An 18,570-nucleotide genomic window follows, 5' to 3' on the forward strand; every position below is an offset into this window, starting at 1 on the left:
ACTTTATCACTTTCTGTTACTTTCTGTGGCTTCCTTACAAACATGTCTCTTTAATGTCCTAGTTTACCGCTCGTTTTAACTACCAAGCTATTACTCCCCAGGAATGTCAAGAACATATAAAGCAGCCAGAGGACGGGGCTTTTCTGCTCTTTTTTTTTTTCTTTTTTTTTTTTTTTTTGTCTTTTTCTTCAGAGCAGTCACCTGGAATAATTTCTGCAAAGAGTTTGTTTGTTTTAATGGATTGGTTAATGTATTTTTTTGAACCCAAACTTCAGAGTTTCCCTGCAGCTCTGCACTCACAGTGGGTATATCTGCCAACATGGATGTCATCCAAGCTCTTGCACTACCCTGCAGCTGCAAGAAATTCAGCATTTTTGCTGAAGCTTAAGTCAGGGTTTTACACATTCCACTGGTGCAGTATAAGTACCACAAAGGCTGACAGCTAGTGACTCCATAAAAGTAACAGCTGAAGTTGGAAGTATCACCTCTATTCAGGAAGCATATGAAGGAAATAATCTCAAATGTACTTACTGTGCAGTCAGAAGTACATTAGAAATATGGTGTATTCTGGAGTCCTGTAAACATAAAATAGGTTCTAAAAAATAGAATCTGGAAGGCGGGGCGGTTGGGGAGCTTGCGGGTGCACAGGGAGGTGCAACCAAAGACTCTGATTCTTGTTCTTAGTTTGCTCTTCTCTGAGAAGCAGCCGTAACATACATGTCTCTCGCATGTTGTATGCATGAATAGGCTTTAGTTGAATCATAAAGCAATACTCTGAAAATTAAAACGATGGTTTTACAATAGCCATCATTCTAGATTTATTTTTTTGCGTCATTCTTGATTCTGTGCATAAAATTCTTCTGAAGTTCTTTATTGTGTGTCTTGTAAGTAGGTTTTTCTATTTGAAAGTTTTAATTATCACCAACTGACTTTGGTTACAATGGCAACAGAACAGTAAAAATTTACAGCGAAGATTTAACTAGAGAGTCTGTGGCTTGGAATGTCTTTATTAAGTTTTAGAAACAGAGCTGGTAAGTATCAATGTTACTTCTTAGCTGCTTGCCAAAAAATAGTAAATAGTTGAGACTGTTTTACCTTCCTGAAAAAATCACTCAGTTTTTCGGCATATAATATGCAACTCATTTTTAGTTTTCTGTTTGGATGCCTACTGTTGGTTTATTGATAGATTTTAGTGGAGATAAATTGTGAACTTTAACACCTTCACCCTGTTGCTTTTCTCAAAAGCTCTGGAGACTGTAAAAGTTCACATGTTCTGCTGAAGGATTGCAAAAGTAACATTCATTTATAACATTTGAAGGATTATTCATGGAAAAATTATGCAAAGGAAAAAACAGTGAGATCCTCTGGGATATGTGTAAACTTTTCCAAATGTTCTTGCCGCAGATCTCTGAACAGCACTCAGCTCGCTCTGATGAAGTTGTGTCACGTTCCCTAACGCAAACAAATTTTTAATAACGTTTTCATATTTTTATACATTATTTTTGTGCATGTCAGCATAGTCTTGAAAATGATGCTGAGAAATAATGAAAACCAAACTAACCCTTGTTCATGCCAGCTGACTGGAAAATCCTGCTAAGAGTGCTTTGTTTCCATGAAAGGCAAAATAACAGAATAGCAATCATGGTAACAGTATGCACTAGGAGGGGAGCCAGGAGAGTAAAGAGGAGAGTTAGCAGTAGCAGATTACTTCACTTATTGGAAAAAAAGGGGCAAAATAACTCCATCTCAAATGAATTTAAATATTGGAATTTTGTTATCAGCAGTATCAGGCAAAGCTTCTAATTGCTCAGCAGTCTGGTATGTCCATAAACATCCCTTGGTCTGCGCGGTTCTCGCCGGTATCCCACCATTGCCCTCTTTGGCTGCTCGGCACAGGCTCTCCTGTCTCTCACCCCTCGACAGGAATGAGCTCCTGACACCCTCTGCACCCCGGACTGTGCCGAGCTGCCCGCCCTGCAGCCCAGGTTCTGTCTGAGCTTCACACTTCACAGACGTGTGACAGCGGAGCAGTTGCAAAGACTTTGTAAAGGTTTCTAAGCTCAGATTCTTTTTACCTTACCACAGGGTTAGCAGAGCCAAACTGTGTATGTTTCCTTCTCTTGCCTTGGAGATGAGGAAGATGCAGAACTATGTAGAACATGGCCACAGCTGATATTTCTGTTTTCATCTTATCGCACAAAGCATTCTGTTTTCTGTCATCAGGATCTTTACTAAAGATACCTGACTACGAATTACCTCCTTTCACAGGACTGATGAAAGCAATCGTGATTGACATGCATAATAGCAAGGTGTTGGGATTTTTTTCTGTTTATCACTAATTTGAGGCCAGACGCTTTTGTAAGGGTTCTGGTGATAGTTGTATGTGGTTTTTCACATCATAAAGTTTCTGTCTCTGTTGATCTCTTTAACAGGTGGGTTTAGGTTAGAGACCAGAAGCTGACTGAGCTGAAGTCACTGGAGCCTCCAAGAAGTGGTTCCTGTAATGCAGGGGGAAGCCTGTTCCGCTGCTCCCCGAGCTGTACCAAGCCTGGAGATAGATATGGGGCAGACAGCCACTTTCATGACCGCTGTTCCCACTTCTGTAATAAGCACTAATGCCAAAAATAAATGTTTAAAAGTGAAATCTCAGCTATTTATTGTGAAGCCCAGAATAGCCTTGCATTCACTGAGGGTGATGGCTGGCCATGTTGTTCTCCACTGTATTGCAAAGTTCACTGCCAGCCTTTTGCAAACAGCATCCAGGAACTGGAACAAGAACAGCTTGTCCATGTTTTCTGTGAGGCGTCATAAAACCTGTAAAATGAGAGGAAGAATACTTGCAGTAAGACATCTCTAGATCATAGATGATTGAGAAGTAATGCATCTGTCTGGCCATTAGATGCAAGAAAAACCTCTGCTTTCTCTTACATGCTCAAGCTGTGACTCAGTATGAGCAGATTGTTTACAGTTTATTCACAACATGGAGTTGTGAACAAAATTTGAAACATGTGTGAGCTTTCCTGCTCACACCCGAAGAACAAACTGAGTTTGTGGCTCTGCATATTACGCTTTGGCACATCCAGCTTTTGAAAGGGTGCCAAGACTCTTGTAGGAGTTCATCGTTAGAAGTATGTGCAAAGCTGTTTTAAAAAATCCTTTCAGACACTTCAAGAATATAGAGATGAATTCATAACAGAAATTGATGGTGTAACCCTGATTTGCAAGAAACAGCTCTTCAGAAATAGTGTCTTTTGGTTATCTGTAACAATTCGTTTTAATCAGTGGCTAAACACACCAGCCCATGAAATTTATGGGGTTTGCATCACTTCAGTTTTAAATGATCTCTGTCTTTTAGGTCCATCTGACATGTCAGCAATTATGAAATTCAGCAGGAGACCCACGTGTCCGGACGCCTCAGTAGCAACAAATCTACCTACACCTCCTGTTCCACGGCACAGGAAGAGTCACAGCCTGGGAAACAAGTGGGTACCGCAGGCTGGCTTGCACAGGGGCAGAGGTTTGAGATAGCAGCAGGACACTCTGGTATTTGTGCCTTCCATTTCTTGTATTGCAAGTGTGCTTCAGGCTTTACTGTGTATTCTCTAGGTTTCCTGTTGACACTTTGTTATTTTTGCCAACTATTCTCTGCTAGTGCCAGACTGGCAGTACTTGAAAGCTGTGTATCCACTTTGCTCTGTAGATTCCTGGCTGTGCATAACTGGTTTTTTTTTTCTTTTGGTTTTTAAGCATCTTGCTAATGCGTCTAAGGAAACTTACTGTCTGCTTGGCACATCTTCTCATTCAGGAAAGCTGTGAACTTTTGCAATGTTTTATCTGGGTAATATGGGTTAGAAACATTTTTTGCTACCATTTACCCAGCTAAGTGAGAGCACCTGCTCCCCAGTTAAGGTTTCAGTGTCTACCAAATTTTACAATTAACAGGTTACGGAAAAAGAAGTTCCCACAACCTGTCCAAGGTCGGAGTGTTGATGTGTTAGTTCAGCTTAGTGAAGGACCACTAAGCAGTGGCTTAGCTGGAGTCTGCTTTTTCTGTTTTTCTACCTTTGCCTCCACCCAGGGTGTTCAGGTTTTGTATGGAGAGGAGTCAAAAAACTTAAAGCTTCCCATCTTCAGAAATTTAATAATTGTTACTTACAAAGACCACTGAAATCTGAAACTTGTTTCAGTAGTCAAGGAGCAGAAGGAAAGTGTGAGCAGTACTGTTTAATTGCCTGCTACTTAATAACCGATTGATAAGGCAAAGTCTGAGTGGAAATATCAGGAGCAAAGGCCTACTGTTAGATGACATAAGAGAGGTTTTGCATTTTTCTCTTTCCAACTTCCCAGCATGATGTGTCAGTTCGGCATAGTGGAGAGCAAAAGTGCCACCTTCCCGACGGAGAAGCCGCGCCATCTCCTGGATGACAGCGTCCTGGAGCCGCACAGCCCGGCGCGGGGCCCCGCGCTCACCAACGGCCTGTCCGTAGGTAGGGTCTGCGTGGGGGCTGATGTTCCTGCTCCTCTGTCCCAGTGATACCCACAAGCAGGGAATTAGGAAGATCGTTAGCTCCTGTGCAAAGACTGGTCCCTTTCATGGGAGAAAGGAGATCAGAACTGCTACTCAGCTACGTAGTCAACTTTATCTGAGCTTTCCTCGGTTACCTACTGATGGTTTTTGTAAAAGTGTCATGAAGGAATATTGTCTTTGTATATGGTCTGTATGTGACAGCTTTCACCAGGAAAAAGAGTTGCTGCTGAAAAGTGTATATGTATTTTGAAAGCTACCTTTTCACAAAGGAAACCTTAATTTTAACGATATATTTTAGAAGGTGGGAGAATAGTTTAGTTATGCTCTCTCAGACTTCAAAAGAAACATAAAATAAACTTATGAAAGAGGATGATGACAATTACATTATAGTATTATGACTAATAAAATAATTATAATAGAAACAAAGTGATCAAGAATCTGTGTTCTAAGCAAGAGAAAGCCACCTTTTAAATGACTCAGGCTATTTCTAGACTAGGAAACAGACTGTGAAAGATAGCAGGTTACTTGACCAAGAAGAGTTTGACACTGAGATGGTCTTTGAACTTCTGAAAATACAGGCAAAGCTCACTGTGTTACACTGAGCATTAGTCCTGAGCAAAATAAAACTGTGAGCTAAATAGCTGTGCCGGGGAAGGAGGGACAAATTGCTCATGGGCTTGGAAAAGAAATAGGGACTATCATTGTAAATACATTGATTTGTTACGGCTCCTAGCAGCGACACACAGCTGGACTATCCTCTCTTCCAGGTGTGCTTTCTTGTTGAGAACAAACAATGGTATCATGTCTAAGAACCTTGACTGACTTACAGATGTTGTGGTAGAAATCTTAGAAAGTAACTGGACATTCTGTTCCTGAAGTGCTCAGCTTTTGAAGGAAAAGCAGTGTAATGAAAGTTAAGGTAACATGTAGATGTCTGGTATTTAAACACAGCAGTAACAATGACTGTTCATCCGTGAGGTATGATAAACGGGAAGGCTCATGTAAGCTTCTTCCAGCTTTAGATTTTACTGTGAACTCTAAAGTCTTCAACTTTGAAACATGATTTGAGTAAGTAAGTCGCATGGTACTATGTAAAGATTATTCTGGTGATCCACATACGCTGGTTTTGTATTTTCTCTTGGGTGGTTTTCTTACTCCTTATCTGTCCTACTGTTTTTCTAGATAGCAGTGAAAGCTCGGAATTTAGTGAGGAGCTGCCAGCAGGGCTTGAAAGGTGAGTCAGTTTTCATCTGTACTCACTGAGCACTCTACAGACTTAGCTAAGAAATTCACAAATTATCCCTAACATAGGTAAGCCCTAAATCAGTAGTTGTTTTTATCAAATTATTTATTAGTTGGGAAAAACCAGCAGTAAAGAACTGTAAAGTTATTGCATTTTTCTTCCCATGGACCTGAAAAGATTGGGAACTACCTCTGTCATGATCACCAAACCCTAACTGTTGAAGTCTCAGACTAGAATTTCCCTCATCAGATATTTGCATTCACAAACAGGGGTCGTTTATATGCCACGCTGGGGCCTAACTGGAGGGTACCGATCCGGAATTCTCCTAGGAGTCGAAGCTGTGTCTACAGGTACACTTCACGGTCTACCTTGCTCAGCGTATGGTGCTGAACTTTCATTTGGGTCTCTACGCTTTCCTAGCATAATATATTTTGTGTCCAAAAGTATCCTTGTATGACTATATCAACTCGTGAGAGTCTTCACCTCCTGCTTGTAAAAATCCCTATTAATGCTAAAGCAGAGGAATGGCCAGTTCAGATTAAATTCAATTTAGCTATTTATTTAACTTATTATATCTGGCTTCCGCATTGCAGAAGACTATTTACTTTGGGTTTTGTGACATTACAGAGCAGCTTTGTCATGAAGGTCATCTTTGCCTTCTGTGACAAATAATAACGTTAGAAGGATACATTCTTGACCCTTTTTCACAATCTATTTCCTTATTTGAAGGACAGCTACCCATAACATCTGTTGGTGTCAGAGAGCTGTAGTATCATGTGCCGATTATGTACAGTAAAGAGATGTTACGTTGCACCTTGAGTAAGAGAGGGAAAACTGCAATGCCATATGTAGCAGGCACCCCCCATGCTGCTAGTCACCACGACATGGACCTTTCAAAAACAAGTAATCCATTTACAGCCCAAAGACAGGTGGCATGGAAAATCGTTTATAGGTAGAGGAATAAAAATCATTCATTGCATTCCATACCTGACCTGGACTTGATAAATTCTGTGGTAGTGAGAAGTGAAGAAGAATATATGAACAGTAAAGAACATAGGGCCTGTTTGAAGCAGTATTCTGCAAATACTGAGATTTAGTTGGAGCTTAAATCCAGTCAGGTTGTATTTTGTGTAGATCAGTTTGCTTCAGCCATTGTAAAAATGTTGATATAATGTGTAAATGTAAGTACAGCCGGTTTACTTGAGCTAGTAACATCTAATAGCAGCACAAGTTAGAAGCAGTTGGACAGAAATAAAAATGCATACTTTATAAATAAATAAAGGAATAAATTTTGAACAATATTTCAGCTATTATACCTGCTTCTGGAAAATACTCTTAACATGTCCATGGAAAAATTGTTTCAGAAATGTGTACAAGCTGGAAATATAAAATATAAGAAGATAAAAATTTTAAAAGCCTATTAAATCCATAAAGAAGAATTATTCCCTAAAATATGTTTCTTACATTTATCCACCACCAAGTAATTCTAATTCTTGCATTCATTCTTCTTTTTCTGGAATCTTCTACTGCTCCTGTCAGAAAACTAGAACTGGCAAGAATACACATTAGCACAGACAAGGTGTTAGGGAATAGACTGCCTTAGCTTATTGAATTATTGAGTATACTGCTTCTTGTAGAAGTTGTTTAGAAACTGCTTATATAGAATTCACTTAGCATAACTAAGTTTGCTTAGCATAACTTCTGCAAGCCGTGAGCTTTTGAACTTTCTGCCTTGCTAAGAAAAAAAGGCCTCAGAGTCTTCAACCTAGAAGATAAGGGCAGCTGCACCCTGGAGATAAGTAAAGGAAGAGAATGGTGTCTAGAAGAAGAAGAAACAAAAGAATGGTTTGGTTATTGCCAAGAACTTATTTGTTTCAAGCTGCATATGCAAAACAGCAGCTGAAGGTCAGGACTTTGATTGATGTCCCACCTCATGAAAATGAAGAGATCCAACGAAGAACAGGGAGGCCCCAGACTCTAATTTTGCAGTTGGCCCAGAGTGATGCATGGGGGTTGGGGGCTTGGATCATGGGGATATAATTGTCCAAGCTGATTTTTGCTGAAGGTCCCTCTTCAGGATGCACCCAGCTCGAGCTGCTCTGCACCGTACCTTGCAAATAAATTGTTTATAAGAATAATTTCTAGAATCCACGCCTGAGTTTCTGCATTGGGAAACCTAGGCAAAATAAACTACTCTAACACAGGACAATTCCGTTTAACCAAAGAAGATGCGTCTGCCAGTTTGAAGTGCTGTTCTTGCATAGGTGGTGTTGCTGTGTATATCAGTTTCACCAGCATGTTTATGTGATGCTGTCCTTTCACAACTGAATCATACATGTCATTTTCCTCATATTCATTATTAGGCATGATTTAGTTGGCTCAGATAAACTTCGTTGGCCCTTATATTTGTTAGAATATCAGGGCTGTGATTGCTTGAGAGTGAAGAGAGGTTAGCAGCAGACAATTCTAACAGATCGTCACCTACCAATCAGTCTTTGGTTGCTATATTCTTAGTGGCTGTGTACATTTCTAACCTAGCTTGTACCTGCGTTCTTTCAGTTGTAGGACCTTTTCACTGTTGTATGTGGGAAGTTCTATGTTTGTCCTGGGAAAGGAAAAAATATTTTAATCACTATGCAATAAACTATTTGGCATTGTTATGTAGTTTTCCCAACTTTTTTCCAGTTAGCCAAGGTCATTTCCTACATTCTTTTTTTATACCTAAGGTTTATTTTAAGATAAAATTATGTGTTTGTGAGCTCTTATTGCCAAAATTTTAAACCATAAGTTTCCAGAAACCCAGGTAATTTTGGTAATTTACCAGAGTAAAATAGAAAATTGCCTGTTCTTGCTCTTGACTTTGGGCCTCAATATTTATTCTGTTTTGTTTTTTCATCTCGAAGCCCCCAGAAGAGAGCCTTTTGTTGATTTGCTATTTTTCAAAGATCCTGGTTCCTATTTGATATCTAGGTCTGGAAAATACGTATTTCAGAGTCAAGTGTCAGATGATACAATATATTAAGGCACTGCAGGAAAAATATATTTAGAGCTAAATTATATTGCTTTCTTCTTGTCCTTATTTGTCTGCTCAAATACATACAGCAGTGTTTTGTCTCTCCAGCCCAACCGGGGCCTGCAGCTGCACCTTAGGTAGTTCCACAGGAGTCATTACCATGGAAGGGCCATTAAGAAGAAAAACATTGCTCAAGGAAGGCAAGAAACCTACCGTGAGTGACTCTAATTCTTTCTGTGGTTCTAATTCAGTAGTGACTGTCTTAATTCCCAGGATTAGATTGGACTTGGAGCTTGATACCACACAAAGTAGTGTTCCTCATTGTTATCAATTGTGAAGTCATTTTCTGTTCAAAGTTTTAACTGGGTTATAACAAGGTTGTACACTTTGTATGTCATTCTCCCTGCATTTGCGAGTGATGTCTCTAGGTTGTGACAGCAGAGCACGAATAAAGCAGCTCTATAAATCAGCATACATTTCTGTGAGGGCAGAAATTCAGTATCATGGTGAAATGGGAAGGCTGCAGGGCACCAACCCTTAGCACCAAAGTCATGGTAATTCTTACTTAACCTAAATTCACAGGTTTCATGTGGTTCTGGTCCTACACGTTTGGTATTTTTTTTGTTTTCTGTAGAGTTCATTGATATTTTTTATGTGCAACCCTACTGTTCAGTGCTAAAAGATGAGAAGAATTGCAGAGATGTCACTCAATAAATTTTATTGATCAAATGCAGAAGTCTAAGATCTGTCCAGTAGAAGGCAGCACACTATTTTGCTATGAAGCAATCAGTCCTGATATCTTCGTGAAGTACCAAAGTAAGATGGATTGTTTTCACAGCCAGCCATCCAAATTTGGGTAGCTGGGCTGATGTACACCAGGAGAGTCTCTTTATCTAACTCTCCGTTCCTTGCTTCTGAAACTAACTTGGTAGCACTTGGACTTGGTTGTGAATCGAATTTTGAAATGTCAGAGAGAGATGCAGAGTTTTTCCTAATTCTTTTCCTTTCTGATTCAGCTCTCCTCATGGACTAGATACTGGGTTATGCTTTCAGGATCAACTCTTCTGTACTTTGGAGCAAAATCTTTAAGAGGCACTGAAAGAAAACATGTAAGTTTAAAATTTGTTCTAAAATCAAAAATTGTATATTCATAAGCAGATCTGGAAGAGTGTTTGAAGTGTACTTGCTGTTCAGGCTAAGACATATGTCTGCACAACTTTTCCAGTCAAAAGTTAATCCCTAGTACAGTCTCAGCTGCGACCGACTTGTCTGTCTCTTCCAGTATAAATCAACACCTGGTAAAAAAGTCTCCATTGTGGGCTGGATGGTGGCACTGCCTGACGATCCTGAGCATCCTGATATTTTCCAGCTGAATAACCCTGACAAAGGTAGATGTTGCAGGATGGATATTGTCTGCATTATATTTCTGTGACAGGAAGTAGATTAATCTCTGTTAATGAGTTTGTAGATTACAGAACTTGCAGTGGCACTCATTTAAAAGTCTGAGGAGGGAGATTTTCAATATAGAATTTTTAAGGGAGGGTACAGATGAAATTGAGCATATTTCTACAATATGCTGTGGTGCTTCTATGGTGCCTACAGAGTAGACAGTTCCTGCAAGTTTTGCAGAAATTGCCCAATCAGTATGAGACTGCTGTGTGTCCATGTGCCTGTATACCCTGACCTCAAAGTTTCTTAATAGCTTTCTTAAAATTGGTCAATATCAAATCTTGACTTAGACTGAGGCCAATTAAGATATTATGAAAATTCTTCAAACATCAAACCGTTTACCAGAAAACCCCAAACCTTAAGTAATTATTAATTACTTTTTAATAATTACCTTTGAAGTGCCATAACTCTTTCACCTTGATTAAACTTCAAAAACTTCAAAGGATCAGAAGGCCCCTTGAGTTATTTTGCACTTTGAGTGGTTATATAAAGATTTTTGAGGCTTCCTTCACTTTTCATGTTTAAAATTTTGGTGCTGGACATGGATTTGCATCTACTGTGTGAAGTGCATCTCTTGGGTGTTGACTAAAATGCACAAAGTATTTGATTGTCAGAAACTATTTACAAAATAACAAGGGATAGGGGAAACTCACAACAGGTCATTGAAGAAAACTAAGTTCAGAAGTGTTAAAAGCATTCATAAGCAGTTTGGTAGTAACCACAACAGTTTTAATGAGAAGATAGCCGGGAGTAAATTGGATGAGACATAAGTGATATTTTCTGTGGCTGTAATTTGGCCTCTCTGCCTATATGCTCCTCTTAGCTTTGCAGGCCACGTATGTTCTCATACTCTCTTCACACAAGGATTGTTGGATAACATTTCTCACGTGGTCTCGGTTATATGATCAACAATCTGTTTGAGCATTTGAGGTTCAAATTAATTTAACAGTTTACTTCAGGACTTTGGCTTCTGCACAGAAACTAGAATCCCTTGAAACTACATGTCTGTCTGCAAATTTAAAGCCTTTGATTTTCTTATTTTTTTAGGCAATGTTTACAAGTTCCAGACTAGTTCAAGGTTTCACGCAATATTATGGCATAAGCATTTGGATGATGCATGCAAAAGCAACAGGCCTCAGGTAAGGTTGTGAAACTTATTTCTACCCACTTTTTTGTATTTTCCAGAAAATCTGGACTGGAAAAGATACCTCTTTGTACATTGATCCAATTTTTCAATAGGAGGAATGAAAATTATTTAACACTACAGATACCCCACCAAATCAGGATTTGTGCAAGTCTAGCTATAGATTTGGTTACCTTAACAGCACCTAACCTCTACATTTACTGCTTCAAGTGAGGTAATTTCATCTCTACTTCAGAAGGGGCTTTCTCATGGACAAAAAAAGCGAACATCCTAGCATTTACTCCAGTGATTGGGTCTGTAAGTGCCGTTGAAGAGAGTGTCCTATAAAATGCTGTTTTGTCCTTTATATAGCAAGCTCATTCTTCTCTTGAGGAAAATGTTCACTCTTAAAAGGATTTCCAAGGGTCATATTAATAGGATGCTGATCCATATAGGACCTAGAACAGGATGCAGCTCCGAGAATCTTCGTTACACACACACATCCCCCCCAGTATATACTGACAACTTCTTAGAATACTTTGGCTGGATTGGGTCCACTCTATTTTGTAACCTTGCAGTTTCCCACTGCTGTAGTAAGCTCAGGAGCATTATACTGCTGAATAATTTACATTCTCTTCCAGGTACCTGCTAATCTAATGTCATTCGAATAATGTGATCGCCTACATGGTGCAACTTCAAGTGCCAAACTGAAGAAACAGACTATTGTTCTCTAAGGAGGAAGAGGAGAATGGTTTTCCTGACATGAGCCAGCCACAAATATTTCAGCACTTTCTTATGTAACTTGAAAGTGATTCTGACACAACTTTTAAAAGCAGAAATTGAATGTTGTCCTTAGGACCAGATATAGTCTTATGCACTGAGTGAAAGCAGACAAGTTAGATGGACAGAAGATTAATCCTGACTCCTGCAGGATTCTAGAGCCCTCAGCTTTTTGTGGTCAGAGATTGTCGTGAACTGCTGTTTGGCCACAAACTGAGCATCATATCTTCTGCCTATTCTTTTTTAAATGGTTCTTTTTATTGTTAAGCTGCTTTGTGTGACTGAAGAATATTTGGCCCATGTTGGGTTTCAATACTTTCTAATGCACAGAATGACTGACAGTGTTAACTTGCTGCAAAGTGTCAATTAGAATAGAACATTGTGGAACAACATTTTTATAATCTAAGTGCACTGAGTTGCTTGGCAATGTGTCTGCCTCAGATTTTGTATCAAATCTCTGGACAATTCTGCTGTTCACATTTGAGCTATTTGGGAAAAATGTATTTTGGCACAGGACAGTTGGTTTTCTTTTCATTCAGATATGCTACTCAGGAATGCCCTGACAATGGATTTAAGGCAGTTTGAATTTATGTTGTGCTAGTCATCTTTTATTCTTTTACTAGTGGTATAGTTGCTTACAAGTTTTGGTTTTTTCTTCAGTCTGAATGTTCATCTTAAATCCCTTGGTACAGGGAAGCAGGTAACCAGGTGTTACGTATCATATGGCCCTGGTTCCTCAGAATGATCCTGTGTCATTGTTTCTGTTCTGTCTTTCTGCGGATGAGTCAGTTCCACTCAATTCCAGTACATGATGCACCTTTATGACATACAGTGCTGGCACATGATACTGCTATTACGAAATCATGATGACCATGAAAGCTCAGCAAGACCGTCTGACAGTGGAGCAAGTACAAAGAAGCCTCCACACCAGTGCCCAGAGGAAAAAAAAAAAAAGAATGTAACTGAGCCTTCTCCTCTGAAAGAACTCTATATCCATAGCTGTATCCTTGCTGGGACCTGGCACTCCTGCGATCAGAGTGTTTTTTCTGTTCCTATGCTAAGTTCAGCACTTTTCTGTTTGAAACGCTTTTTCCGTAGGGCATCAGTATTCAGACTTCCTCAATCCCCAGAAAACCTCTTCTGAGTTTCCTAAGATTACATAGCAGAGACATTTGCAAGCCAACTTCTAGCTTACAAACTGTGAAAAAAATGGAAGCCAGTTTAATTGATCAGGGCCTATATTAGAACAAGCTCCCTGGCAGTAGGAGTATTTATTCCATGGACTTGCATGATTTCCTAAATTTTGATACTTCTCTAACGACAACAGCAAAAATATACCTGTATTGTTAAATGTAGCACAACTGTAACTTTTGTGTTATTTTAAGTGTTCATGTTACAACCCTGAGAATGAAGCCTAATCCATATCAGCTTTTCAAGAAAATCAGTTCCTGACGACAACTGCATTTAGATCCTGGGCCATGTGAAAGTGTATGTAAGTTGACAAAGTTTCTTTGATAGCTCATGAATTGTGTGAAAAGAGTGGTAATGCAAAATATATTTGTATCTTTTTCTCCTTTTTTGCTAAATTAAGACAACTTTGAACTAGGAAAAAACAGTATCTGCAAGGGCAGAGCATCCAATGCCATTGGACACAGTGTAGAAGCTTTTGAATGTGGTAAGATCCTGTCACAAGCAAATTATGTCAGATTGTTAGAATAGGATATAATCTGAATTATTCTGCACCAGTGAACTTTTGTGATTAATTATCAGTGAGGTTATTCAGTAAGATGCAAGTGTTACGTGGACTGCCATTTTAATGAATATGCCACCTATGCCCATGTGTATTGTGTTATTAGCATTCATAGGGTTTGAACCATGTGCACTACGGTGATCTAAATGATGACACACTAACCAAAACAACTGTTCAAGTCAGGAGGTTTTTTTAAAGTTACTTTATTAGTAGCCCTTTCCCCTTAAGAGGGAATAACCTGGTCTGTCTTAAATATAAGCTAAATTTAAAACCAAACACTTATTGGCATGAAATGTGCATACATTAGAAGCATGTAAATACCTTCTCATTTCTAATATGATGTAGTGGAAGTGAGCACCAATGAGGACCTGCGACATTTTTTCTAGCATATTGCAATTGAGATAAGCTAATGTATGTTATAACAACTTTCAGTTATGTTTAACAAGCCTCCCTTGGAAAGAAGAATAACTGCTGACTGATACAGTAGCAATAGAACGAGCCTGTACACACTCAGAATTTAATGGCTTTTAGAATTCAAGGGTATCTAAAGTGTTATATGTGTTATTGTATGTACAAGAGGTAAAGTATTCTAGCCTTCAAAAATATACTTTTATTTAAATTGCAAGGTATAAAGCCCATTGGAGAAGTTACAAAAGGGTCAATTTTCACTTGCTTGTAAAGCAGATTCTCAACCAGAAAGGAAGCATCTTTGCCAGAAAGCATGATCTACACCAAAACAGCGTGGCATGAAAGGCGCTGTTTATGAATGATTTGAATGATTCTGATACCCAGTCATTTGTCACTGACAGAAGATGAATCCATGGAGAAATAAACCCTTCAATCCTACTCAATCCTCAAACTCAAATACAACTCAAAATATTGGAATTTGGTAATATGCCAAAAGTGACTTGAATTCCCTCACACTACTGTCATTTTAATGTAAAAAGCATTATATAGAAGAAACATGAACATAGCAAATAGTTGTTTTACACAATAGTCAGGTAAACATCTTTTCAGTATAGCACGGTTGTGAAATTGCTGACAACAAATAAATTCAGAATGATGGCAGTCTAAGAATATTATTAAAATATCTTAAACCAATTTTAAATGAGTTTTTAAGTATTAAAGAGTTTGTAGCTGCTGATTTTAGTTTTTGTGCTGTCATTTGGTACTGTTTGCTGTCATCTAATACTTTTAATGTGAATTGAAAGCTGCTATTGAAATACAACGTATTACATATCCATACTAATTAATACAGCATTTTCACAAAAATATCACAAATCATACAAGTTTTCATGCATCGAAGAGAATAACTGCAATAGTTATGTAAAAATAAACATTATCTCAGAATTACTGTTTTCAGAATTGTGAAGATATAAAATGTATGTAGGCAATATTATTAATTTATTAATGTGCAATTTGGATGTAATTTGGTGCCAAAATGCATGTTTTTCCAAATAGCACTAAAATGAGGCAAAGAAATTAGTTTTCAAATTGCGACTTATTTGTCACATTATAATGTAGAACAATTTCAGCATTTTGGTTTGTGTGAAAACGGTTGCACTATTTTTGGCTGTGTTTTCCAGCAGTCCACTGCATGCCATTTGTGTAAGGATTCTTTCTATAATTCTTGTGAACTGTCTCACCCATAATAACCCTGACGTTAGAATCTGGATTTTTGGCAAAGTATTTTGTTACCTCAGTCTTGTATCAAGTTGCTGTATTTTTCAGTTTGTTACATTGATGATGATTGTTTCACTAATTAAATACTTTAATGTAAACAAAAGTTTGTTTGCTTCAACAGCAATTGCATTTGGTTGTAAGTTTAAAAATGTACAAACTGTGTATGCCGTTAACAATAAAATATTCTGAAAAAGAATAGTAGAGGTATAGAAGGAACATTTTAGCTCAAAGGCAGCAAGCATGTTGTATTTGTGAATTAATGGTATATACAATTGAACAGACTTTACAGTGCGCAGTGTGTAGCCATTTAATAGTATAAATACAACAGAATCCAACTTTCTAAGAGAAACTTGAAAAACCCTCCAAATTTGCAGTTCTTTCAAGTGGGATTTGGAAAGTCCAAAGAAGTAGAGACGAACCTATCCTATTGTTTTTCCTAAGAAATGTATTTTATCACTGCCAAACGTGGATTTTGCCTTGGATAGCGAGTTAAATTTCTTTGCACTTACGATTAAACTTCATTTACACACTTGGGATTCTCTGCCTACTAAAATCAACAGGAAAAAATAGTCAATCCACTAATAAAGTGATTGGTCCTGCAGTACATAGTATATCAGTGTAGACATGTGTAATAATATCTTCTGGTTTTAAAATCTGAAATTTCCTTTCTGATTTCAGCGATGAAATCAAGGTTCAGTTAGAACCTTGAAATGCTGAGCACAGCTGACAAGGATAGCTTTGCAGTCAGATGTTCAGCAGAACTTTCTCTTGGAAAAGATCAATGTGGAAATGTTGACAAAATCTGTCTTCTTTTTTTATAGGTTCAACAAGGCCAAGTGCAAGGTCCTGGGTCAGGGCAGCCCTTGGTATCTATACCGGCTGGTGGGTGAAGGGATGAAGAGCAGCCCTGCCAAGAAGGACCTCGAGGTACCGGGAAATGAAAGGTTGGACATCAGCTAGCCACGTGCGCTTGCAGCTCAGAAGGTCGATTGTATCCTGGGCTGCATCAAAAAGAGCGTGACCAGCAGGTTTGGGGGGGATTCTGCCCCTCTGCTCCGCTCTGGTGAGACCCCCCTGCAGTGCTGGTCCAGCTCTGGGGTCCTCAGCACAGGACACACATGGACCTGTTGGAGAGGGGCCAGAGGAGACACAGGAATGACCCGAGGCTGGAACAGCTCTGCCGGGAGGAACGGCCAAGAGGGTTGGGGCGTTCAGCCTGGAGAAGAGGAGGCTCTGGGGAGACCTTAGAGCAGCCTTTCTGTACTTAAAAGGGGCCTTATAAGACAGACGAGGACAGACATCAAGCAGGGCCTGTAGTGACAGGACAAGGAGTAGTGGTTTTGAACTAAAAGAAGACAGATTCAAACTAGATAAAAGGAAGAAACTTTTTACAGTGAGGGTGGTGAAACACTGGAGCAGGTTGCCCAGAGAGGTTGTAGATGTGTCATCACTGGGAACATTCAAGATCAAGTTGAACAAGGCTTAGAGCAACCCGATCTGGGTGAAGATGTCCCTGCTTATTGCAGGGGTTTGGATCTTGAAGGTCCCTTCTAAACCAAACCATTCTATGATTTTATGATTCCCCATTCCACGTAAATAAGTTCCACATTATGACTGGCAAAGAAGGTGCTTTAATTTCTGCAGAGACATAGTTTCACGAGTAGTTGCCCAAGAGATTAATGTTACCTAATGTGAAGGTGAGAGCAAAACAAGCTCGTATAAAATCGCTACTTTTAGAGCTGAAAAAGAAAGCACATAGCCCTTTCCTGAAATGCACTCCTTTTCCTGTTCTCCCCCAGAAACAGGAAGACTGTTTCAAGACTTTTATATTACTTTTTAGTCTTGGAAATCACTTGGATCAATATGGTTTTCTTCCAGGGTCACGTCCAGTGTTTCATTGTAAATGTTTTATAAAGGAAACATCAATCCCTACATCTATGAAATGGTTCTTTTCACTGATGGCATCAGTCTAAATGGGAAAAGTGATGGGAAGTCCTCTCCTCCCCATAGGCAACAGAATAGAAAATGAACAAAGTGAGCACATTAGGAAGGAAAAGCAACAATCACTATATTCTGGATTGCCATTATTGGTGTAGAGGCAAACTGCAAGGGAGAAAGAGGGCTACTTTCTGCATTGCAGTATTTTACTGTAAGGTAACGAACAGGCTTTTGTGATACAACATCTGAAGATGAGTACTGAAGAGCTCAATAAATGCTCATTATCTCCAAGCCTCTTTTTTTTGTAACTGGGAGAGAAAAAACAGAATGAAATCTCTAATAAGTTTGTTCCTACTTTAGATGCAGGCTGTGCTAGGTATGTAAGCAATAGCACTGGTACATTGCTTTAATTTTTCTTCTGAAATCAGTAATGGTTGTGATATTTCTCTAGCTGTGATCTATCACTATGAACATTTGTTTATCAAATTTGAAAAATATACCAGACCTTTCTTTAGGGGGAGTGTAGGGGAAAAAGAAGTCAAAATTTACATGTCTCCGTAGATCTCAAATGTGAGAGCAAGTCAGATAAGTATATTAGGAAGGATGAATACACCAATTCTGCGTCAAGTAAAACACAGTTGTGCATAAGAAAGTGCAGATAGTAATGAACTGGAGGAAGTATCCTTTATATTTCTGGACTTTGTAGACATGCCGTTACTGCCAGTTATTATGTTCTAAACCTTTATCACGAACTAATTTATTTGCCTGTGCTTTAAGATAAATGGGCCAAGTGATTCCTTTGTGTCTTTAAGCGAACCATGTAGTTGCCCTTGTTGCCTGTCTCTGAACTTCATTTTTTGTCTCTTACCTTTTACTGGGCAGAATAAACAGAAATGCTCAGTGAACTTCATGTTTCCACAGAAACACTGGAAAATTGTCAGTGTATTTGAGGATGTTTTTTAACGTGTTCAAACATTCCTCTCTAGTTAATTAACAATTAACTTAGCCACCAAAGAAAGCTGTGCGAGAAAAAAGGGACAAAGTCCAATTGACAACGACCTGA

The 18,570-nt window shown here is 38.9% G+C and overlaps 1 protein-coding gene across 5 annotated transcripts in view; it reads left to right on the forward strand.

Annotated features, from left to right (window-relative positions):
• Window positions 1-16,526, forward strand: part of RALGPS1 (Ral GEF with PH domain and SH3 binding motif 1) — a 65,959-nt gene extending 49,433 nt beyond the window's left edge. Inside the window, exons 13-21 of one of the 5 annotated variants that reach the window (XM_065648217.1) lie at window positions 3,356-3,482; window positions 4,348-4,487; window positions 5,711-5,762; window positions 6,041-6,121; window positions 8,893-8,998; window positions 9,801-9,893; window positions 10,067-10,172; window positions 11,281-11,372; window positions 16,391-16,526. In XM_065648217.1, the coding sequence (XP_065504289.1) occupies window positions 3,356-3,482; window positions 4,348-4,487; window positions 5,711-5,762; window positions 6,041-6,121; window positions 8,893-8,998; window positions 9,801-9,893; window positions 10,067-10,172; window positions 11,281-11,372; window positions 16,391-16,459 (866 nt within the window). In that variant the 3' untranslated portion in view covers window positions 16,460-16,526. Of the gene's footprint in view, window positions 1-2,432; window positions 2,635-3,355; window positions 3,483-4,347; window positions 4,488-5,710; window positions 5,763-6,040; window positions 6,122-8,873; window positions 8,999-9,800; window positions 9,894-10,066; window positions 10,173-11,280; window positions 11,373-11,997; window positions 13,129-16,390 lie in introns of those variants that run through there. The other 4 variants (XM_065648218.1, XM_065648219.1, XM_065648220.1 and 1 more) reach the window with 4 other exon arrangements.
• Window positions 16,527-18,570: the final 2,044 nt, after the last annotated feature.

This window comes from Caloenas nicobarica, chromosome 19, assembly GCF_036013445.1.
Source record: "Caloenas nicobarica isolate bCalNic1 chromosome 19, bCalNic1.hap1, whole genome shotgun sequence".
In the NCBI taxonomy this organism is placed as follows: Eukaryota; Metazoa; Chordata; class Aves; order Columbiformes; family Columbidae; genus Caloenas; species Caloenas nicobarica.